The sequence below is a fragment of the Rhineura floridana genome, chromosome 2 (assembly GCF_030035675.1).
Source record: "Rhineura floridana isolate rRhiFlo1 chromosome 2, rRhiFlo1.hap2, whole genome shotgun sequence".
NCBI classification, from domain to species: domain Eukaryota; kingdom Metazoa; phylum Chordata; class Lepidosauria; order Squamata; family Rhineuridae; genus Rhineura; species Rhineura floridana.
The window spans coordinates 170,308,158-170,331,129 of record NC_084481.1 but is presented as its reverse complement, the minus strand read 5'-3'; the positions used below and the strand labels follow the sequence as shown (position 1 = coordinate 170,331,129).

General features: G+C 42.0%; 2 protein-coding genes and 1 non-coding gene across 8 annotated transcripts in view; 2 read left to right on the top strand and 1 right to left on the bottom strand.

Moving 5' to 3' along the window:
• Positions 1–650: 650 nt before the first annotated feature.
• Positions 651–5,989, top strand: RPUSD2 (RNA pseudouridine synthase domain containing 2). 4 transcript variants are annotated; one of them, XM_061611433.1, is made up of 4 exons: positions 651–797; positions 1,016–1,666; positions 2,862–3,158; positions 4,252–5,989. In XM_061611433.1, the coding sequence occupies exons 2-4, from the start codon at positions 1,160–1,162 to the stop codon at positions 4,984–4,986; spliced, it is 1,539 nt and encodes a 512-aa protein (XP_061467417.1). In that variant the 5' UTR covers positions 651–797; positions 1,016–1,159; the 3' UTR covers positions 4,987–5,989. The 4 variants fall into 4 exon arrangements, with proteins under 4 accessions (XP_061467417.1, XP_061467419.1, XP_061467418.1 ...); XM_061611435.1 differs by having other exon boundaries at positions 651–1,483; XM_061611434.1 differs by having other exon boundaries at positions 651–1,531.
• Positions 5,990–12,221: 6,232 nt separating this feature from the next.
• TRNAS-GCU (transfer RNA serine (anticodon GCU)) lies at positions 12,222–12,303 on the bottom strand. Its single transcript has one exon. It is a non-coding gene; the product is annotated as a tRNA-Ser (tRNA).
• A 298-nt stretch (positions 12,304–12,601) lies between these two features.
• KNL1 (kinetochore scaffold 1) overlaps positions 12,602–22,972 on the top strand; it is a 67,526-nt gene continuing 57,155 nt past the window's right edge. Inside the window, exons 1-5 of one of the 3 annotated variants that reach the window (XM_061611430.1) lie at positions 12,602–12,837; positions 16,402–16,454; positions 16,739–16,778; positions 18,222–18,281; positions 19,739–19,800. In XM_061611430.1, the coding sequence (XP_061467414.1) occupies positions 16,420–16,454; positions 16,739–16,778; positions 18,222–18,281; positions 19,739–19,800 (197 nt within the window). In that variant the 5' untranslated portion in view covers positions 12,602–12,837; positions 16,402–16,419. Of the gene's footprint in view, positions 13,141–16,401; positions 16,455–16,738; positions 16,779–18,221; positions 18,282–19,738; positions 19,801–22,972 lie in introns of all 3 variants that reach the window. The other 2 variants (XM_061611429.1, XM_061611431.1) reach the window with 2 other exon arrangements.

Below are 22,972 nucleotides of genomic sequence, written 5' to 3'. Positions count from 1 at the left end.
TGTGCTTTCCCTGATTTACCTAAGAGTAAATCCCACTGAACTCTGTGGGACTTACTTCAGAGTAGCCTCTTTAGGATTGCACAGTGATTCTTCAGATGCTGAACTCTCTCCTCCCTCTCCCCCTTACTCTCAGCTGTTACACTTTTCCTGACAATGTTTTCTCTATGGGGCTGAGTCCTAATCCTACTTACCTGAGAGTAAATCCCATTAAACTCTGTGGGATTTACTTCACAGTAGGCCACTTTAGGCTTGCACTGTCAGGCCTCCATTGCTGTGAACTCCCCCCACCCGCTTTCTGTCATTTGCTGTGTTTTCCCTAATTTATCTGAGAGTTAGTTCCACTGAACTCTGTGGAACTTACTTCAGAGTAGGCCTGTTTAGGCTTACACTGCTATCCTCCTAAAATCCCCCCTTCCCTCCTTTGCTGAGCTTTCACTTAGACTTTTTCCCACCTCTGGGGCTGGATTCCCTTCCTTCCCCCCACCGTTATCACCTCCCTGAAGCTAGGAAGTCATCGTTAGCTTTAGTCAACTCCTCTGAACTGTCAATCGGGCTTTATCTTTAGCTCTACTCAAAGTTCCCGCTCCACCGATTGACGTTTCTCCTTTATATCACTTCCGGTTGATAGCAGCTGCCAATAGCTGATAGTCTGGGAAAGGGTCTCATGGGGGAGAAAGCTACACACGCTCAAAATCACATGGAGAGAATGCAGGAAGGTACGAACACGTGAGCAGAACTCCAGTTTATTCAGAGGACTAGAAAAATCACCACATGTAGAGTCTTTCTCATGAGCACAGGTACAGGTAACTTGTACCCAGGTACAGAGTAACATGAGAACACCCCTAATGTCATCTGTAAGCCTGGGCTTTGCTGTTGTTTGCTGATGACAGCATTTGCTGTACCAAAAGTGTGTGAATGAGTAAAGAATGTCACGCACCACCCCTAAGCTTATCGACGTCGTTTTCCCTGAGGGGCACATAAGTGTTTCACTTGGTTATATGTATGCTTACTTTAGGAAGATGGAGAAGGGCCTGCCGGCTCTTATTTGTCGTTCAATTTAATCGTCACGGAGAGCGCGTGAGTGCGATTGGCTTAAGTTGCCAGCTGTCACACAGGCGCCGAGGAGTTATAACGCCACATGGGTGGAAATTTGTAGTTCATGCGGCTGTTCTTGAAGATCTCGGAGTGGTGGTGGTGTTTCTCGCTCTTCGTCGAGCCAGGAGCCTATCGCGAATCAGTGGCTACTGCGGCCTCGATCTTGGCCAGCAAAATCATGGAGGAGAAGCCGGACCTTGAGCCTAGCGAGAAGGAAAGCTCTCCGCCGCCAGTGAAAAGGCGCCGGTTGTGGACTCGGCAGGTGAAGCCGCCCGAGGAAAGCGAGAAGCGCTACGTGCCGCCTCCGAAGAGGCGGAATCCCGGTGTGAGCTTCAGCGAGACTCACTTCGCCGAGACCAGCTACTACTTCGAGGGCGGCCTTCGCAAGGTGCGGCCCTACTACTTCGACTTTCAGACCTATTGCAAGGGCCGTTGGGTGGGTAAGAGCCTCCTGCATGTCTTCGGCACTGAGTTTCGCGCCCAGCCCCTCGAGTACTATCGAGCCGCGGCCAAAGCAGGCCGCCTCCGTCTCAATGAGCAGCCGGTGCGGGACCTCAGCGTCATACTCAAGGTGAGGGAGGGAAGACTTGACTCGGTGTGCGGTGAAGCAGCAGGTGAGGTGCAGATGAAAATACCAAACCACTTTCTGCTTTGTACCTGTTCAGGCTGCAGGGGTGTGTGTGTCGCATGTGCAAGGGATGGGGAAGTGGAGAACCACCCCCAGGGAAGTGGAGAACCACCCCCAGGGAAGTGGGGAACCACCCCCCGGAAAGTAATATGTAAGGAAGAATGTACCTTGTTTTCCTTTTTGGGGAGTCCCTTGCATGCCACCTTACACGTAGTACAGGTTGGAGAAACATATATACGTGATTGATAGAAGGAGGAGAGACTGTAAACACTGAGGTCAGACGGAAATGAAATGCAGAAAAGTATAGACGATTAGAATTACCTTATTAAAGGTGACCATAACATTTGTGTGTGTGTGATCACCATTATTGTAATTATCCTCTGTACTCTGTACTGTATTTCCATCTCACCTTAGCATTTACTATTTTTCCCTCTCTTCCCCCCCGTTCCCAGCCATGCATATATGTTTAGGGTAATGCTTCATGCATTTGATGACGTGGACTGTAGTCCATAAAAGCTTATCCTATAATAAATTTGTTAGTCTGTAAGGTGCCACAAGACTCTTTGTGGGTTTTGCTAATATTCTTAGGAGTTCAAGAGAGCACATCGCTATATCAATGGCAGAAAAGTATTTTTGTATTAATTTGTAAAGATGCAAATTGTAATTCCTTTTGCTCGCCTTTTTGTCCATGGAGCAAGCAATCATAGAAGTGGCATAGTATGAAGACCTTTACCTGACCCAAGATAATGCATCTGTAGACACTACACCAAAATCTTTTCTGCTGTTCTTAGCCTTTTGGTTAGACTGCAATCCTAAACATGTCTACTCAGAACTAAGTCCTATTGAATTCATTGGGGCTTACTCTCAACTAAGTAGGGTTACCACTGCAATCTCAGCTAAACACTGGAGTTTTGAGTGTCATTTTAATTATTGTATATTCATTCATGTGCTTGATTTCATTATTTAATTATTGTTAGCCACTTTGGGAGATACAAATGTAATAATAATCTTAAAAATCCCTCTTAATATTTATTTTCTCATTTTTATTATAAATGAAGATAACTATAATTTGTAACAAATATAATATTCTAGAAAGTTCCCCGCTGCCACTAACGTACATTAAATGTTTCACTTGCAGAATAATGACTTTCTGCAGAACACAATACACCGCCATGAACCTCCAGTCACAGCGCAGGCTATTGAGTTTCTGGAAGAAAACAATGAGGTTGTGGTGGTGGACAAACCTTCTTCTTTACCTGTCCACCCATGTGGCAGATTTCGGCACAACACTGTCATCTTTATTTTGGGTAAAGAGCACAACCTGAAGGAGCTGCACACTATTCATCGGCTTGATCGCCTGACATCAGGTGTCCTCATGTTTGCTAAGTCCGCAGAGGTGTCCAAGAAGATCGATGAGCAAGTTCGGCTGCGACAGGTGAAGACTGAAAGGTTTTTGTTCACATTCATAACCCACCCTTCGTCTAAAGAACTCAGGGTGGCATACAAATATGAGTTATGCTCTTTTGTCCTTGCAACAATCCTGTAATGTAGGCTAGAGTGAGAGAGAGTGAGTGGTCACCCAGACACGGCACAAGTAGAGATTCAGCCCCAGCACTATAATCAATATATCTCATTTTTTTTCTTTGCTGAAAAATACAGACAGAAATAGATGGATGTGGTAAACATGACCTTTGACTAAAGCACTCATAGTCTTCATAGATGTTGGTTCAGACACTTGGCAGACCCCATGCAGTGCCCTTTATATGTGTGGCTGCCAGTAGGCTAACAAACGACTAGTGTTACCTGGAGATTCTAATCACATGAATTTGTGCTTCTTCATTGAGTATACACATGCAGCTGATAGGATTCTTATAGTAACTAAAAAAAACAACCCTGTGATTGCCACAATCATGTAAATTGCAAGAATTGGTTCATACACATGCCCCATGCAGTCCTGTGTTTCAGACACATGATTGTGAAGTGAGAACTGCCAGCTGAATGAGTCAAGGTTATACTTGGCTAGGTATTGTATTCAAATTCTAAAAATGGCAGCCACATTTTGTAAAACTTTCTGTACTTTTTTTGCCATACTTTATCCCTGTAAATGCTGGAATATGTGCGTGTATGTGTTAAGCCACATTTACGGTTTACACTAGAAAATAATCAGACCTGGATTGTGTTTGTCTTCTGTTTAACCTTTGTGCTTTTTTCAGTGTGGTATTTTATAACTGAAATACATTTCAGATACAAGACAGAACCTTGAGGAAGTTAAGCAGATCATGATGTAGGTCAGAAGTGGGGAACTTAAGCTTCTCAATCTGTTGCTGGATTTCAAGTCACCATCCCCAGTGGTCAGGGATGATGGGAGTTGTAGTCCAGCAATCTCTTAAAGGTCACAGGTTCCCCATCCCTGGGACAGTAGATTATTGTCACTTTTTCACAGACGTTTCTTCTGCATTCTAGGTCTTGAACTGATGTTTATTTTTACCTTTTTCCCCTCCACCCCTCCCTACTCTACCCCAAAATAGCTGGAGAAGGAATATGTGTGCCGTGTGTTTGGAGAGTTTCCAGAAAGTGAGGTGACCTGTGAAGAACCCATCCTAGTTGTCTCTTACAAAGTAGGAGTGTGTCGAGTGGACCCCAAGGGTAAACCCTGTAAAACGGTCTTCCGGAGGCTCAGTTACAATGGCAAGACTAGCGTGGTGAAGTGTTTTCCTTATACTGGCCGTACCCATCAGATCCGTGTTCATCTACAGTTTTTGGGGCACCCTATTGTTAATGACCCCATCTACAACACCGATGCCTGGGGCCCTGAAAAAGGCAAAGATGGCAATATTAATAAAACTGATGAGGAGCTACTTCAGGCTTTGCTGGAAGAACACCTTTCAAAACAAAGTCTGGGTATCTTGGACATTGCGGAGGAAGATTTGAAACCCATTGTAGGAGATCAGTTGCAGAAGGCTGTGCAGCTCACCTCTGGCACGCCTAAAGAATCAAAGGATGAAGAAAAGAGTGGAATATTGGTGTGTTCTCGGAGTTCTGTCTGTCAGGCAGAACTGGACCAAATGGATTGTGGAGAAACTTGCTTAAATGAGCACCAGGATGAAAAGGATCCTCTCTGTGGAGAATGCAAGATAGTGAGGCCAGACCCATTGCCCAAAGATCTAGTCATGTATCTCCATGCTTTGCGCTACAAGGGAGCAGGATTTGAATACTGCTCTAAGATTCCTGCTTGGGCACAAGATGACTGGGAAGAGACCTGAGACTTTTAAGATATTTTGTAAAGACCGTGTGTGTATGCACATAAAAGGGAAATGTTTTCTCTAGCTGTCGTTTTTATCATAGTGTAAACAACTGGAGAAAGAAGTCTTTTTGATAAGTGTGAAGAAGCCATTCAAAAAATTGAGCTTATTGAAATTTACAAGCTGTCTTTTCCAGGGGATGATTTGCTTTGCATATTACGTCTGTTCTTGTTGCAAAAAACCTGGAAAAAAATATTTCGAAGATGCACAGCTTCTTATCAGACAAGAATGTTCTGAATTTTAGAAATCTGAGTTTAACATATTCCAGGATTTTTGCACATGCTGTGGGGCAGTTGGCACCAGGACCAGGGCGAGGTTCATATGTAAGATCCGGATGGCAGCTCTGTCATCCACTGTATGATCTGGAATGTGATGTCAAGATGTAACTATTTGGAGTTCACTGGGAGCAATGTGAATACAAGTAAACACAGTTGCTTGTAAACCACAAAGCGTTTACATTTACACAACAGAGCAATCCACTTAAATATGCAACAACCCAGCCATGTGTTTCAGGCCACCCTATATTGTAATAAGCCACATTTTATTTGGCAGAGGTAGGCTTTAAAATGGATGTATTCAAGCATGCAGTAGACTTGTACCATTGACATAAATGCAGATTAAGATTTGGGTGTCCGTTTGGAAGAGCTGCTATAGAGCAGGTTTTTCAATGCTACATGTTTTTATACCCCCAAATTTTACTGTGGATGGCTGCTGTTCAGCTGCTCTGTTCCTTAATGGCTCTATATAACCATTCCAATAAATTAACTGTACAAGGGGGCTCATTAAACGGTTGTAAAGATAGTTAACCTTGGAGTAGAATTGCCTTGAGGGAGCCCCCCACTGCCTCCACTGCTTTAAAACACTCTGTAATGATAGTGCTTATGTTGGCCTCTTGGAAGCATTCATTTGTGGTTATAAAATCAGTTGCAACTGAACAATTTCTTATAAAATACACATATTAAAACTTCTCTTTGTAATTATTTGAGTAAGGTCAGTATGCTTGAAAGTGCATGCATGGGAGAAGATGGATCCTGTTTATGTATCTTGAATTTGAATTCAATTTTTTTAACCTGAAAAAAACCACAGTACTCTTAGGCAGAGGCCATATGGTTATGTTGGCATATTTAAAACATTTATACCCCATCTGTCCTTATAAAGAGCTCAAGGTGGCACATATACATATATATATGTGGTTAGTTGCTTTTTCAAAAAAGAACAATCCACAACAAATACATTTAGTGTCCAGCTTCCAAAGACTGAACAATGGTGTCTCTTGGTTTACATTCATTGAATGCACAAAATCCAAACAAAATAATAAGGGAAGGTTCATGTTTTAGGAATGTTGGGATACAAAGGAGGGTTGTGATGTTCCTGTATTAATGTATATATGGTAAGTGCTGTTTGTATAGAAGATACATGGTAAGTGGAATGAAAGAGGAGGGGGGAGTAAATGAGCAGTAGAATGCTGGATGATTGGCTGAGCGTTTGGATGGCTGAGAGTATAAATGGAAGGATGACAGTTGAATCTGGGTGGACGTTAGTGGGTTGTTTGAGAGGTGTTAGGTGGACGTGAGTGGGTTGTTTTGGTGGAGTTGGGAGGTGGGTGTGAGTTGGTGTATGTCAGGAGAGTGTGGAGAAAGAGGGAGGTGGAGTTCGGATTAGTAATAAGTCAAATATCACAGTAATAGATGAAACCATAAGCTTGTAGATCATTATCAAAGTTATCTTGTTATTAATGTTATTTAATAAATACTATTTGGTTTACCGAAGGCCTGATCCTTGGCTGGGGTTTCACAGACCAGAAGGGAGGGTAAGGTAATAACCAAGGCTGAAGGGAAACAGTAACAAATGGTGGCAGCGGTGAAGAGGAGAAGACAACATTATAAGTATCCAGAGCAACCCTGAATTATGAGTTATCTGCAGTGATACAAGGGGGTTGGGAACAGCATAGGCACACAGTCACAAATATAACCGGATAGGGAGACTCAGGCAAGGTCTCTGGGAACATTGGTTGTAGAACGTGACTGGTGGTGCTGCCTAGCAGGGGGATCTATTGAGATCTGTGTTAGAGCAGGGAGAGAAACCATAAAAAAGGACAGTCCGGACTGGTGGAGTCCCTGGTGGTGCCTAGTGAAAGGCAGTAGCCACGAGCAGGTAGGAACCTGACAGGGAGAGCCAGGGAAGGGCATCACAAGGGTGTCTGAAAATGACCTCAACAGGTGAGCAGGCTTGTATGGGAGAAGATGGTCTTTCAGGTACCCTTGTCCTAAACCATTTGGGGCTTTAAAGGTAATCGCCAGCACTTTTAATTGTACCCAGAAACTCATTGGAAGCCAATGCAGCTATTTTAATCATGCTGCCTAGAAGTTGTTATGTGCCTTCAAGTCAATTACGACTTATGGCAACTCTATGAATCAGTGACCTCCAAGAGCATCTGTCATGAACCACTCTGTTCAGATCTTGTAAGTTCAGGTCTGCGGCTTCCTTTCTGGAATCAATCCATCTCTTGTTTGGCCTTCCTCTTTTCCTACTCCCTTCTGTTTTCCCCGGCATTATTGTATTTTCTAGTGAATCATGTCTTCTCATGTGTCCAAAGTATGATAACCTCAGTTTCATCATTTTAGCTTCTAGTGACAGTTCTGGTTTAATTTGTTCTAACACCCAATTATTTGTCTTTTTTGCAGTCCATGGTATGTGCAAAGCTCTCCTCCGGCACCACATTTCAAATGAGTTGATTTTTCTCTTATCTGCTTTTTTCACTGTCCAACTTTCACATCCATAATATTCTGGACCAATAGAGTACTTCTCAAAGGCAGCCTGAGGTAGAGTGGCAGCATGAACTCAATATTAGCAAAAGCATGGAGAACAGGTACCATACCAACAATGGATCATTGATCAATGAACAAGGGAGGAGAAGTTTGGAGCAGCATTGAAAGGGATTGAAAATAAATTGGCCAATACAATGCTGTATACAAATCTATTGTATGGCCACCCTTGGGATACTTTGTGCAGTTCTGGTTGCCTCACTTCAAAAAGGATATTACAGAGCTGGAAAAGTGTCAGAAAAGGGCAGCCAAAATGGTCCAAGGGGATGGAGTAACTCCCCCATGAGGAAAGGTTACATTTGGGCTTTTTAGCTTAGAAAAAAAGAGAAAGCAAGGACACAATGCAGGTAAATACGATTATTCATGGTGTAGAGAAAGGGTAGAGATGCTTTTCTCCTTCATAGTGCTAGAACCTAGGGACATTCAACAAAGCAGAATGTTGGAACATTTAAGGGAAGCGGTGTAGTTCAGTGGCAGAGCACCTGCTTTGCATGCAGAAAGCTCCATCTTCAATCCCTGGCATCTCCAAGTAGCGTTGGACAGATCCCAGTCTGAATCCCTGGAGACAATACTGAGCCAGATGGAGGTATAAGGCAGCTTCCTATGTTCCTGTGACACACAGCACATAGTTAAACTATGGAATTTGCTCCCTCTGGATGTAGTGATGGCCAGCTAGTTGAATGGCTTTAAAAGAGGAGTGGACAAATTCATGGAGGATAAGGTTGTGTTCTGCTGTCTGAGGCAGTATGCTTCTGAATACAAGTTAGGAATCACAAGTGGAGAGGATGCAGTTGCGTTCAGGTCTTGCTTGTGGACTTCCTGTAGGCATCTGGTTGGCCACTGGGAACAGGATGTTGGACTAGATGGGCCTTTGGTCTCACCTAGCAGGGCTCTTATATTCATTAAAAAATATTAATGGAAGGGGAAAGTGCAATCAATACAGACTTTTCACACACAAAAATTGGGACACCATTTATTAGTTTGAACTAATGCAGACCAGATGAACCTGTGGATATTCTTGGCATAAGTTGAATTTATTATATTATTGTTGACCAGCTAGGAAAGAAACATATGTAAATATATACGTAAATATGAATTAATAATAATAAAACTTTAAAAATCACAGTGCACACAAATGCAATGTTCATGAGAACTAGAGGAGGAATCGTGTTTTCCCAGCCACAACATATTGCAGTTTGAGTGTGCTGACCATCAGAAAAGCCAGCAACAGCAGCACAAATGTAAAAAGGGTTCTGCAAGACAGTTGTGTAATTATTGGGCAAAATGCCCAGAAAAGGATCTTTGCAGACATGGTATGAAACCACAGATCTCCTTATGAACTGGAGACTGGTTAAAAACGCTCTAGGGTGGTGAGATCAGCACTGGGCCCTCTTGGTAGTCTGACCATCCTCTGAAGGTGGTGGTCCAGGAGGGGGCATTTTCTGTTGCAGTCCCTAAGTTCTGGAATGCGCTCTCCACAGAAGTGCATCTGGCTACTTCACTGTACAATTTTTGGCAAATGTTGAAGATGCATCTAAATCTTTACCCTGGCCTTTGACATCTGAGATGTATATTTTTAGGATCCACTGTATTTTTTTTGTGCTGTTGTGATTTTAAGTTGTTTTTTATGATGTATTTTAAATTATTGTAACCCACCCTGAAACTTTAGGATGAAAGTTGTGTCATACGTTTAATAATAATAAATAATAATCAGGGCCAGCACCAGATCTCAGCGTGCCTTTGGGCATCAGACTGCAGCAGGCCTCTGGTCCTCCCCTGCATGCATGCGCTTAAATACACCCTGTCATGCTGCCTCTTGCATTGCCGCATCAGCATGTATGCCTTTCATCACCCAAGATGGCATTGGGGATGTCAACGTGCATGCATGTGGGGGTGGTGTTGCTTGGGCGAGTGGAGCTCCACCATCCAGTTGCAATTTGTGACCATGCCCTGTGATCCAATGCTAGCAGGGATCACAGAGAGGGAGTTCCACCCTCCCAGCCCCAGACTTTCATAAGTGTGCTTTCATAAATGTGTGGGAGGTAGAGATGAACTGAGTTGACCAAATTTACCAAAGACATATAGAGGACAATAACATTCAAAGAAGCCTGGAAATTAGAATTAGAGGGAATGATGTTATTTACCCATATTGTATATATTTCTAGTCGCCACACCTCAAAAATGAAAAAAAGTACAAAAGGGACAATTGAATAAATAAATAAATGAACTGTATTGACTAACCATCTGAGCTCTTATAATCTTGCCATAACATTACAAAATGGAAGGATCATCTTTATGAGGAAATGTTATGGGCAGAGTAATCCAAATTGCCAGATCCGTTGGTTGGGATGGATTTGGATGAAAGGATTTTGTGCTGGTAGATCACCAGTAGAGCCTGTGTGGTGTAGTGGTTAAGCCTAGGTGTTGGATTACGACCTGTCGAAATCCCACATAGCCCTGAAGCTCACTGGGTGAACTTGGGCCAGTCACTGCCTCTCAGCCTTATGAAAACCCTATTCATAGGGTCGCCATAAGTCAGAATTGACTTGAAGGCAGTATATTTACATTTTTTTTATTAGATCACCAGTATATCTGCTCCCTTCCAGACTTCCATACTTTGGATCACTTTTTAAGGAAATAGAATTGAGGGGGGATACAGGATTCCATCAGAACTCCTTTTTAAAAAAAAGGGGGGGGAGAGCCAATTGCCTAGTGTAAGAATCAAAGTGATCATAATGATGCAAACACAAGGACCAATGTTGCTGAAGAAAGATATGCATGAATTTCTGCAACAGCAAATCTTGTCTCAAGTGGAGGGAGGATTTGGTCATGAGACCTCCAACTGCTGATCCCTATTCTAATCTCTAAGTACAGGTTGTGTGCTTAAGCATTCTACAACAGGAATTTAGGAAGATGCCTTAAATTGAGCCACAACATTGACCCACCTCCTTTAGAACAGTAACTGCAAGTGACTCTGCAAGGTTTCACGCAAGAGTTTTTGCTAGCTCAGTCTGGAAATGCTGCCAGGGATTGACTGATCCTTGTGCCTTCTGCTAGTGCACTGATTGCAGGATATGCTTCTACAATTTTTTAAAAATGCCCCACCTTCTGTGTACCCCTAATTTCTGTGTTACATAGTACCCTTTCACTTACCAACAGAAGGTGTAGTTAGAATGGGTGGAGGAAAGGAAGGCAAAGTGCATGGTGACAAAGAAGCATCACCATTAGTATAAAATAGAATATCTACCTGTTGGAGAAAAAACACCATCACCACCCTTGGAAGTCTTAAATGAAAGGTTATGGACACAACATGCACACGAAGTTCAGATTAGAGAACACTAATCCTACGCTATGGTCTGAAGGCACATGAGGCCACCAACTTGGGTCTCGGGAGTGCCTCGATGGGAGACCACCTGGGACCCACAAGTATGCCACCTTGAGTTCAATGGTGAAAGAAAGGCAGGGTATGCATGTAAGTAATAAACACTGAGTGATTAAATTGAGGATAGCCAACATGACGCCTTTCTGATGTTGTTGGACTACAACTCTCATCAGCCCCCGCTAGCATGAGGAATGATGGGAGTTATCCAATAATATTTGGAGGGCACTAGGTCAGGTACTCCTGGATTAAATTAACACCAAAAATGCCCCACAGACACCATTAAAAAAACATCAGAGCAGTTGTTACATTTTCTCTACAAAGAATACCTGTTTCCCTGTAATTTTCGTTTTTATTGAAGGGGTAACCTTGTTGGCTAGAACAAGGAAGAGATTTGTGGCACCTTAAAAACGAAGGGCGATATCCATTGTTAGTCATTATACACAGATTATCCCCACTGAAATCAATGGGTCTACTTTGAGTATGACTTACATTGGCTGTGACACTAACACATTTACTGTGGACTAGAATTCAGTTCATTCCGTCAGATTCCACAACAAATTTGTTAGTTTTCAGGGTGGGATTTCCTATAACGAGATAAAGTTACCTTCATTGGTCCCTCAGAATTTCCGGGTCAGAATGCAGAATGTGACCATTCTAGTACGTTACATTTACGGTGAGCCATCTATTTTCTTCAACTCGTTGACAGGGACTACCATTTCACTTCGAACTAAAGTTTATTGGGGAAAAGAATTTCCACAAAAACGTAGACATTTACAAATTAAGTCTAAGTGGAAGAATAAAGTAAAATTTCGTTTTTCACCATCCAACTTTTTCCCGCCGCAAGCGAAGGATTATTTTTGCGATACTTCGTGTACATATTAAGGAATTTGTTCACCTGGTAAATAAAAAATACAAGCATCAATACTGGTAGTATTAAACTGAATAACCTTAAGTTAAACTGAATAATTGTTTGTTTAAGAAAAAACAACCGACGAGGATGGGATTCGAACCCACGCGTGCAGAGCACAATGGATTAGCAGTCCATCGCCTTAACCACTCGGCCACCTCGTCACAGAAGTCTCCACTCTCTCCAAGCCTATAAGGAACTGTTCCGGGTAGATTCCTTTCTCTTTTTCTTCTATTTCAATGAATATACAGTCGCCCCTAAGTAATTACTGCGCAGTGTGCGGTAAAACCAATATAATGACGAGTAATTACTCTTCCGAGATCACAATGAATTCTTTATCGGGCCTTTGCTGTTTCCTTTTCCTGCGACTACTTCGAAGATGGCACAGATCTAGTCACACGGAAGCCGCCATGTTGTACGGAAAGAGGGCGCTGCCATGATGCACATGGAGACTATTGTTTTTTAGATTTTGAAGCTTCTGTGGCTTAGTTGGCGGGCGAGGCGCATGCGCGCGGCCTGGCGGTTAGTTTGAATCCAGTGGCGGCCTTAGCAGAGGCGCTGACATTCGGCGACTGCGGAGAAGGGCTGTTGTCTTTAGCTGCGGGGCGCGGAGACTTCGTAGCGGGAGGTTCTCTTGAGCGGCGAAAGAGGGAGTACACGGGTGCTTGGCTGGGCCTTACGGCGCCCTACCTGGCCAGGTGAAGGGGAGTCGCGGAGTGTCGCCGTGGAGAGAGGGGAACATTCAGCTGAGGGGAGCTGAATGAAGCTGGTCTTCTCCGGTAAACTTGGCAGGACCAGTACTCTTTGCGGCCTCCCCGCAGATTATTTCCCGCACGACTCTGAATCCTGGGCTTCTAGCGTTGAAGTGACGGCGGCCCTCCCTTTCCTGCTATGCATTTTTAGTCCTTCCCCGCCACGCCTTTGCTTGGCCCCTTAAGCATCCACCTTGCAGCCCTTCCTGTACTTTTTACTCGGGAGTGGTCAGTGGGGCTTACTTCCAAGTAAGTGATGTGCGTACTGGATCGTTGCCGCTCGTGAGGGCGTAACTGTTGGCCTGGCCCTCCATCCCAACGCGGCTGTTGTTCCTCACCCTCCGCTTCCCTTACCCGCTGTTCGCCTCAAGACAAAAGCAGCCTTTTCGCTGATACTGCGCGAAACGTCAGACTGCTCTAATATACCCCAACCGCGTCCCGTTCCCCCGGTTTTTTTTCCGCTCGACTCCTTGTTTCTTGACCGATTTCCAGCTCGAGCCTTTGCATGTTTACCAGGGCGCAAGTCCCGTTGAATTCAGTGGGGCTTACTTCAGAGTAAAGTCTGCACTGGAGGGCAACCTTAAGTTAGTGCCTTTCTGCTTGCATCTTGTTGGCAGTTATAGTCGATAGCTTTTCAGATTTAGGCTACAATCCTGTACCTAGATTTCTGGTAGTAAGTTTATTGAACCAAGTTGAATTTGCTTTTGAGCAGACATTTATAGGTTATGTTATTAAAATCACAGATTAAGAGTCATTTGTGATTATTCAGTTGTTGTTATGTGCCTCCAAGTCGACTGCGACTTATGGCGACCCTATGAATAAGCGACCTCCAAGAGCATCTGCCATGAACCACCCTGTTCAGATCTTGTAAGTTCAGGTCTGTGGCTTCCTTTATGGAATCAATCCATCTCTTGTTTGGCCTTCCTCTTTTTCTACTCCCTTCTGTTTTTCCCAACATTATTGTCTTTTCTAGTGAATCATGCCTTCCATGATGTGTCCAAAGTAGGATAACCTCAGTTTCATCATTTTAGCTTCTAGTGATAGTTCTAGTTTAATTTGTTCTAACACCCAATCATTGGTCTTTTTTGCAGTCCATGGTATCTGCAAAGCTCTTCTCCAACACCACATTTCAAATGAGTTGATTTTTCTCTTGTCCGCTTTTTTCACTGTCCAACATTCACATCCATGCATAGAGATTGGAAATGCCATGGTCTGAATGATCCTGAGTTTAGTGTTCAGTGATACATCTTTGCATTTGAGGACCTTTTCTGGTTCTCTCACAGCTGCTTTCCCTAGTCCTAGCCTTCTGATTTCTTGACAATTGTCTCCATTTTGGTTAATGACTGTGCCGAGGTATTGATAATCCTTGACAAGTTCAATGTCCTCATTGTCAGCTTTAAAGTTACATAAATCTTCTGTTGTCATTACTGTAGTCTTTTTGACGTTCAGCTGTAGTCCTGCTTTTGTGCTTTCCTCTTTAACTTTCATCAGCATTTGTTTCAAATCATTACTGGCTTCTGCTAGTAGTATGGTATCATCTGCATATCTTAAATTATTGATATTTCTCCCTCCAATATTCACACCTCCTTCATCTTGGTCCAATCCTGCTTTCCGTATGATATGTTCTGCATATAGATTAAATAAATAGGGTGATAAAATACACCCCTGTCTCACACCCTTTCCAATGGGGAACTAGTCAGTTTCTCCATATTCCGTCCCTGCAGTAGCCTCTTGTGCAGAGTATAGGTTGCGCATCAGGACAATCAGATGCTGTCGCACCCCCATTTCTTTTAAAGCATTCCAAATTTTTTCATGATCTACACGGTCAAAGGCTTTGCTGTAATCTATAAAGCACAGGGTGATTTTCTTCTGAAATTCCTTGGTCTGTTCCATTATCCAATGTATATTTGCGTTGTGATCTCTGGTGCCTCTTCCCTTTCTAATTCCAGCTTGGACATCTGGTATTTCTTGCTCCATATATGGTAAGAGCCTTTGTTGTAGAATCTTGAGCATTACTTTACTTACATGAGATATTAAGGCAATAGTTCGATAATTACTGCATTCCCTGGGATCTCCTTTCTTTGGAATTGGGATGTATATGGAACGCTTCCAGTCTGTGGGCTATTGTTTAGTTTTCCATATTTCTTGACAGATTTTTGTCAAATGCCATCTATTCCTGGTGATTTGTTTCTTCCCAGTATTTTGAGAGCAGCTTTCACCTCACATTCTAAAATTTCTGGTTCTTCATCATACGGTTCCTCCGTGAATGAATCTGTCATCCGGGCATCTAGAGTTCTTCAGTGTATTGCTTCCATCTTCCTTTTATTTCATATTGGTCAGTCAGTGTGTTCCCCTGTTGATTATTCAACATCCCTACTCTTGATTTAAATTTCCCTTTCATTTCTCTAATCTTTTGGAACAGGGCTCTTGTTCTTCCCTTTTTGTTGTTCTCTTCTATTTCTATACAGTAACTATTGTAATAGTTCTCTTTGTCCCTACTACTAGTCGCTATATTGTTGCATTTAGGGTTCTGATGGTGTTTCTATCTCCTTTTGCTTTTGCTTTCCTTCTCTCTTTAACCATTTTAAGAGTTTCTTCAGTCATCCATTGAGGTCTTTCTCTCTTTTTAACTAGAGGTATTGTCTTTTTGCATTCTTCCCTGATAACGTCTCTGACTTCATTCCATAGTTCTTCTGGTTCTCTGTCAGCTAAGTTTAAAGCCTCAAACCTGTTCCTTATTTGATCTTTATATGCTTCTGGGATGTTATTTAAATTGTATTTTGGCATTATGACTGCTTTGTTGGTCTTCTTTATTCAATTACATTATGTTCTTTGGAGATATTGTCTGAATTCAGAAACACTTTCTACATGATCATTTTGGGAGGAAAACCTAAAAAACCCAGAAACGGGGAGCAGTTACCTAACATGTATTCATTGGGACCAGGTTCCATGAAAGATTGCCGCCTCTTGCCTATTCAGGCCTTCAGGTCTTTTTTGGTTCTGTGTGTCCCTGCCAAGTGATGTGAGGTGGGTGGAAGAGGGAATTCTCAGTGGTGGCATCCTGATTATGGAACCACCTCTCCAGAGAAACTTATCTGCAACCTTCCTTGTAGTCTTTTCTGCACCAGGCGTAGACCTTTTTATTCACTCAGGCCATATAAATGTGGCTCCAAAAGAGTCCTAATGTGGTTTTAACTAAACTGTATATTTTTGCTTTTTTAGTATGGTTTTATGGTGACCTGTCAATTATTTTATTCTGTCTCCCCTAAAAGGAATGTTTTGTTGTTTTTATTGATTTTTGTTATAATTATTGTATTTTGTGTTTTTATTTTATCTTTTTGTTTTTATGTTTTTGCTTTGCAAGAGGCCTAGATAAATTTATCAATGGGTAGTCATATAGATTTGATAATCATTTTTATTTAATTCTGTCTCAAAGAATCCCCCAAGGCAGTTACTTGTACTGTGCTTTTTACACAGCATTTTGAGAGACTAATTTTACAATTGTTGCAGGAAACCAGTTCTTCCAAGATGGACAGGATTTATTCTGAAAGGAGTGAGGAAAAGTAAGTTGAGCTTGCAGGACAGGCCTTTCTATGTTGACAGTCTGTTGTTTTTATTTGTTGATTGTTACCTCTGTATCAGCTGGTGAAACAGAAAACAACTCTGTTGGAAGGAAATACATGATTTGTGACATTACTAAATTTATGGGTGGTGTTCAGTGCTAGCCCTACTCAGAATAGAGCCACTGAAATTACTAACTTAGGTTCATTAATTTCAATGGGTCTGTTCTGAGCAGGACTTGAGAATGAGTCAAGTTCATTGAGTTCTCCTTTTTCCTTTTTTTTAGTGACTTCATGGAGGGCACAAAAAAAAGAAGGATTTCCTCAGTAAGTGTGACTTATGAATAAGACCTTTATATTTATTACTTATAGCAGAAAAAACTGGTTGTCCAGACTGTGTTTATATAAGGAGAAATGTTGCATAAAACTAAGTTTCTGACAGGGCAATGCTACACATTCTACTCACAAGTTGAGTTCAATGGGACTTGAACTCAGTAGGGATTGCAGCCTAAAGGAGATGTTACAATTTTTTATTTTAGTCTTAAGTAATTCTCCTATGGAAATAATAAAAAAGGAGGTGCTGCATTTGTATTATGCAGGTAAGGTAACGTATGCACTTTATTAGCCACGCTTTGGGGAATATTTGATCATTCGTTTATCCTGCTGTTAATGAGTTTATATTGGTTGTTCTGTTAATTATAATTGGCCTGATTATTTATGTATTGTATATTGTCACTTTATTGTTGTGAAACCCGCCTAGTGAAGTGCAGGGAACAAATGTATTTAATAAATAAAATAAAAATAATGGCCATTATCTATGTATTGCCCACTTTATTCCTGTCCTAGGGATATATTTTAGCCTGACCTGCTAGCTAAAACAACATTTCAAAATGAAAGTCAGAATATTCCACTGAGCAACCAAGAATGAATTCACTACATATGAAGTACCTCTCTTTGCAGTGGTGGCTAAAAATATATATTAAAAAATCAGAGAATATTTTATGAACCTAAATACAGTCTGCTGTTATAGAGACCCATGATCTAAAACTGCATTGTGTGACAACTCTGTCAACAATTGGCTTTTTAGTCTGTATTTTAATCTGTAATATTAGCCTATATGAAATACATAGGCCAGTGTTCCTGCTTTATGGCCTATGGTACAAAGGGAAACCTAAGGAACAATCTGTAGACTTAACCTAGATCATTACCTAGTGGAGCCATTTGTGCACAGGCAAGGGGAAAGGTCTCAGATTTTAGAGAAATTCTTGCTACTGCAGCTCTACAGCCAACAAGGCAAGCAACAGTTTTAGATTTAAGGGTCTTGCAGTATGACCTATGGAAAATAATGCTACAGCAGTGTACAGAGTTCATTTACATACATGTAAAATGTTTCTTTGGATTTCAGACATAGGAAGTATATTTGCTTAATTCTCCATAGCACTGTGTGTGTTGGTGCGTGTCCATCCGCCTTTGACTTGAAATGTTCAGACTGTCACTCTTGATTATTGATAATCACAGAGATAGTAAGGAGTGAATTAATATCTTGCGTCACGATTCAGAAAGCTGCTTTAAGTTTATGCCTGCAAGGCATTCTCTCCAGGATATATACATATTACTATTCTGAACAGCAAACATTGTTCCATGAATTTCTTTTTTGAAATTCCAGGTTTTCAAAATCGGCTTACTATTTGGATTAAGTGATGCTCTAAGAAACTGCTTTTGTTGGTGCTTCAGAAATTATTTTCTCAGTTATGCCTGTTTCCCTTTTAGATTTTAAAAGCTCCACGAACTCCTCTTCGTGAATTAGCGAGTGAAAATGAATTAACTCAGGTAGGGATTACATTGTAGGTATTTTACAAGTGAAACCTCTTCAAATCTGTGTCAGTGTCTGCAACTTCCCACTGGTTAAAATTTTTATAATAGTGACTATATAAATAACATATAACTTCTTGGCATATTTTCTTGGAAGCAACCTTGGCTCTAGTCAGTGGGTGAAATCCAATTCCACCGTCCTGCTTGCAGAGTGGCTTTTGAGTCAGTGGAGTAATCCAGTAATGCAGTGTTGGGGAACCTTGCAGGCCTAGTTTGGTCCACAAGGCTGTTTTCCCCAAGTCCAGCCCACCTGCCCTATGCTTGACATCATTTATGTTCCTTGCAAGAGCTGTTCATTTGCCTGTGCAGTTTGATTTCAAATCCCATGGGCAAAGGAAAATGTCTGGTAATCAATTGGTAGGTGGTTCATCTTTCAAAATGGCTTGTAGGGGTTAGGGGAGGGCAGATCCCCACCCATGTGCTCAAGTAAGAGGAGGCAATTTCCTCTAGTTCCCCATTCTTGCTGCAGCCTAATGCACCCCCTCAAATCTGTTCCAGAGATTGGGGAGGGGGCTTCAGAACAGCATGGAAGATGATGTGGGTGGGTTGCAGTGGGAAGAGGGAATCAGAGAAAATTCCCTCCCTTAATCTTCTGTTGCTCGATGGCTCCACTGCAACAAAAGCTATTCAAAAGTGGGTCGGCCAAAACTATTCAAAAGTGGGTCGGCAGTATTGGATTTCACCCAATGGGACTTCACTTGCATGAAAGCCTGCAGTCCTTTATGCTGGGGTAGGGTTGGACTGGACAGAGGTGTCCCTCTGCCCACGGAGCTCCCTATACCACTGGTGGTAGCAGCAAAGCCCTCTAACAGGGTTTCCTGGGAGAGGGGCCGAGCTGTCCTGTGATCTGTTAGATCCTGAGCCAGTCCCATCACTAGACTGCATCTGGTCTGATCACTGCATCACCTCCAGGCTTGCGCAGCAATTTGCTTGCCCTGCCTTCTGCCCTAGCCAGTGCAAGAAATGCAGTGGTGGCTATGCCACATTGCTGCCCATTTGGGCTTTGGATTGTCCTGTCAGTGTACTTGGGATCAGGCTGTAACATTTCTCTTCTATAAGGTTTATTCCATGTTACTACTTAATTTTTGTGTTGTCTCAGACTATCTCCCTTAAGCTACATTTTGCAACTTAATTGTATCATAAATATATCACTTTTGCAGGAGGAGGCAAGTTTCTTAGACTGCAGAATTTAAACATTAAACTTGAAAACCAACCCCATCAGTTGCTATCTATTGCATCTCCATCAAATGTATAGATTTTGTGGTTTATGTATGTTCAGGTACCATAGATACATAACTCTGTTTACAAAGGTTCTTTTTCAGTGTTAAAACTTGATATCTGGCATTGTATTTGGATGTTTTTATATAAAAGAGAATTTGCTACCTGTGAATTTAATTTCTATGTTGCATATTCAGGACTGCGATATTGAGAAACGTCAGAAAAACTCTAGGCGTGTCAGTTTTGCAAATACCATAAGGTGAGTTTGTTCTTAGAGTAGCAAATCTATAAATCTGGTATTGAATGCAAAGAAATGATTGTGTTGCTCCACTGTGAGAAACAGGCTAAAGAAAAGTTCCTTGATTGGATTTCTGTGGTAAAATTCTCCTTCAAGCAATTATTGACTGATTTCTGCTTTTCCCTTGCTGAGAGAGATGAGTCTACACTTAGTATTTTAGATGCTGCTATTAAAGGCTGTATACAGGCTAGGACCCCCACCCCTTTCCTCCCTTCTAGACAGAATTTAAGTCTGGATCAAAGGAACGGAGCTGCCATTTAGTGCTGCACTATGGGGGCAGCAGTGCATTACAGTAGAGCCCCGCTTTTCGGTGTTCCGTTAATACGGCGCCAGTGGGGTGATCAGCTGGAGGGGGGGCTGGAGCTCCCCGCACTCCAGCTGATCATGCCGGAGGAGGGAAAGATCAGCTGTAGCGTGCTACAGCTGATCTTATCCTCCTTGGGGGCGGTCAGACTCGCATACTCCAGCTGATCGCCCCCAAGGAGGGGAAGATCTGATCTTCTCCTCTGGTGCAATCAGCGGGTTAGGTTCCAGACCCCCGTGCTACAGCTGATCTGCTTTTCGGTGGTTTTCACTTTCCAGCAGGGATCTGGAACCTAACCTGCTGTATGAGTGGGGCCCTACTGTACTAATGGGGACAGCCAGTTCTAACTTCTTTGCTGCAAGAAGACAGGCAGCATAGCAGGGATTAGAATGTTGGTGGTTGAACCTTTCCTGTCTTTTGACAGTTTGTGGACAGGATCCAACACATTTTTGTGGGCAGCATCTGAGTCTGAAACACATATACCCTTTCTATTCAGTTCTCCATGCTACTGGACAAGTTGCTTCCAAGTATCAAGGGACCTTTGTAAACACCTCTGATACAGCAGGAGGAGTTGAAATTGGAACAATTATAGAGCAGTTAGTTTACGTTGATATTGCTGTCAAAGTTTATGTAAGGTACTTCATTGCGTTGTTCAAACTCCACTTTTTTCAAACAAACAACAGGTTCAGGGAGGGCAGATTAACTGTACGACAATATAATCTCTTTTATTAAACATGCATATGGAAGAAAGAGAAGGTTGCTTGATACTTTTGCTGATCTTTCTTCCATTGATTCAGTTAATAGAGACAGACATGGGAGAACTTTAGCATATTGTTGCACTGACAAATGTTTGCTTCTTATTAATATTCTTTATACAAATTATACATCCACAAGAGTGGCTGTATATTATAGCCAGCATGGATTTTTCACAGTTTGCCATGTTAAACATCCCCCATGCCATTCTGCTGCTTCCCATTTCAAAACAAAACCATACAAACCTTATAGTCCTGAACTCAGAAATGCTTGCTTAACACGCTCTAAGTTTTCATGGTGCTACACAAAACACTCAGAGAGAATCTAGACTTTAGAGTCTGAAACACGAGTACAAAAATCCAGACCCCTGTTGAACTTTTTTCTGTCAAGAGTTCTCATAATTTGTTGAAATTAATTAAAAATCAGCCATGTTCACAGAATACCTGTAATCCTATTACTGACCTTCATCTTCTGCAGTTTAAAAGTTTAAAAAAATGCATGGCTGATTTTTAATTAATTTAAGAAAATGAATATTGGAGTCTATGATAACACAGGCAGAATCAACTGTCAGTGTTCTAAAAGCCATCTGTTTGGCTTGGCTAATCAGGGGGCCATACCCACACCAGACACTTATTCTACTTTAAATAGTCATGGCTTCCCCCCAAAGCCTGGGAAGTGTAGTTTGTGAAGGGTACTGAGAGTTGTTAGGAGACTTCTGTTCCTCTGACAGAGCTCCAGTGACCATAGAATCATAGAATAGTAGAGTTGGAAGGGGCCTATAAGGCCACAGAGTCCAACCCCCAGAGTGGTTTAACAGCCCCTCTTTCCAGGGAATTATGGTAATTGTCGCTCTGTGAGGGGAATAGGGCATCTCCTAATAATTCTTAGCACCCTTCACAAACTACACTTCCCAAAAGACAAAATTCATGGTATTTTTGACAGGAGTTTCCAAGCCCCATACATGGATCTTGGATGGAAATCTTATAATTTTTTTAAAATATTTGGGTATATTGTAAGTTTGTAAAATATGAAATAGTCACATGCTATTTTACATTTTCCAAGAATTCATTGATTCAAGAATTCATTGTATCTCTTCTACAAAAATCCCAGCACACTTACTATACGAGGCAGTTGTTTTTTTCAGAGTTCTTTCAGTGAAGAACTAGCAAAAAAGGGAAGCTCTGGTTTTTTAGAGGCCCCCTTTCATTTCTCAAGTAGAAAAAATTGAAACTTGGGAAGAAATTGAAAAAAGACTCTTATGAATTATATTCTCTTCTAGAACAATGAGTGAAATGCTCCTTAAGGCAGGGTTTTAAAATATTTTTAAGTTGTACCTTACTATCAGAAAATGGTTTCTAACAACTGTAGAAGACAATCTACACTATAGGGTAACTACAGTCTGAACATATTGTGACAACTGATAGTCCTTAACAGTATGATCTGTTAGGCTAGACTAGAGACTGACACTACTTCATTTTAAGAGAGATGGAAATAGTTTCAAAGAGGGATAATTATTTCTCTTGTGTACTGTCATCCCACTATGGCCTCATAGTGTTGCCATCTTGTTTTTTGGGTTTAGTTTTGCTTCATCATCGTTGTTGTTGTTGCATTTATATACCGCCCCATAGCCGAAGCTCTCTGGACAGTTTACAACAATTAAAAACATTATATACAAATTTAAAAACACATGCTAAAATGCCTGGGAGAAGAGGAAAGCCTTGACCTGGCGCTGAAAAGATAACAGTGTTGGCGCCAGGCGCACTTTGTTGAACAAATCATTCCACAATTTGGGGGGCCCCACTGAGAAGGCCCTCTCCCTTGTTGCCAGACTCCCAGCTTCCCTCCAAGTAGGCACCCGGAGGAGGGCCTTTGATGTTGAGCGTAGTGAATGGGTGGGTTCGTGTCAGGAGAGGTGTTCCAGCAGGTATGTGGTCCCAAGCCGTGTAAGGCTTTATAGATTAAAACCAGCACCTTGAATCAAGCTGGGAAACATACAGGCAGGCAATGCAAGCGGGCCAGAATCGGTTTTATATGTTCGAACCGTCTGGTCCCTGTTACCAATCTGGCCACTACATT

What these genes read in the sequence shown, in the direction of transcription:
- RPUSD2 (XM_061611433.1), top strand. Translation starts at nt 1,160, where the DNA reads ATGCGGCTGTTCTTGAAGATCTCGGAGTGGTGGTGGTGTTTCTCGCTC. An exon ending in ACCTCAGCGTCATACTCAAG is followed by an intron (nt 1,667 to 2,861) that starts GTGAGGGAGGGA and finishes TTTCACTTGCAG; the next exon opens with AATAATGACTTTCTGCAGAA. An exon ending in AGCAAGTTCGGCTGCGACAG is followed by an intron (nt 3,159 to 4,251) that starts GTGAAGACTGAA and finishes ACCCCAAAATAG; the next exon opens with CTGGAGAAGGAATATGTGTG.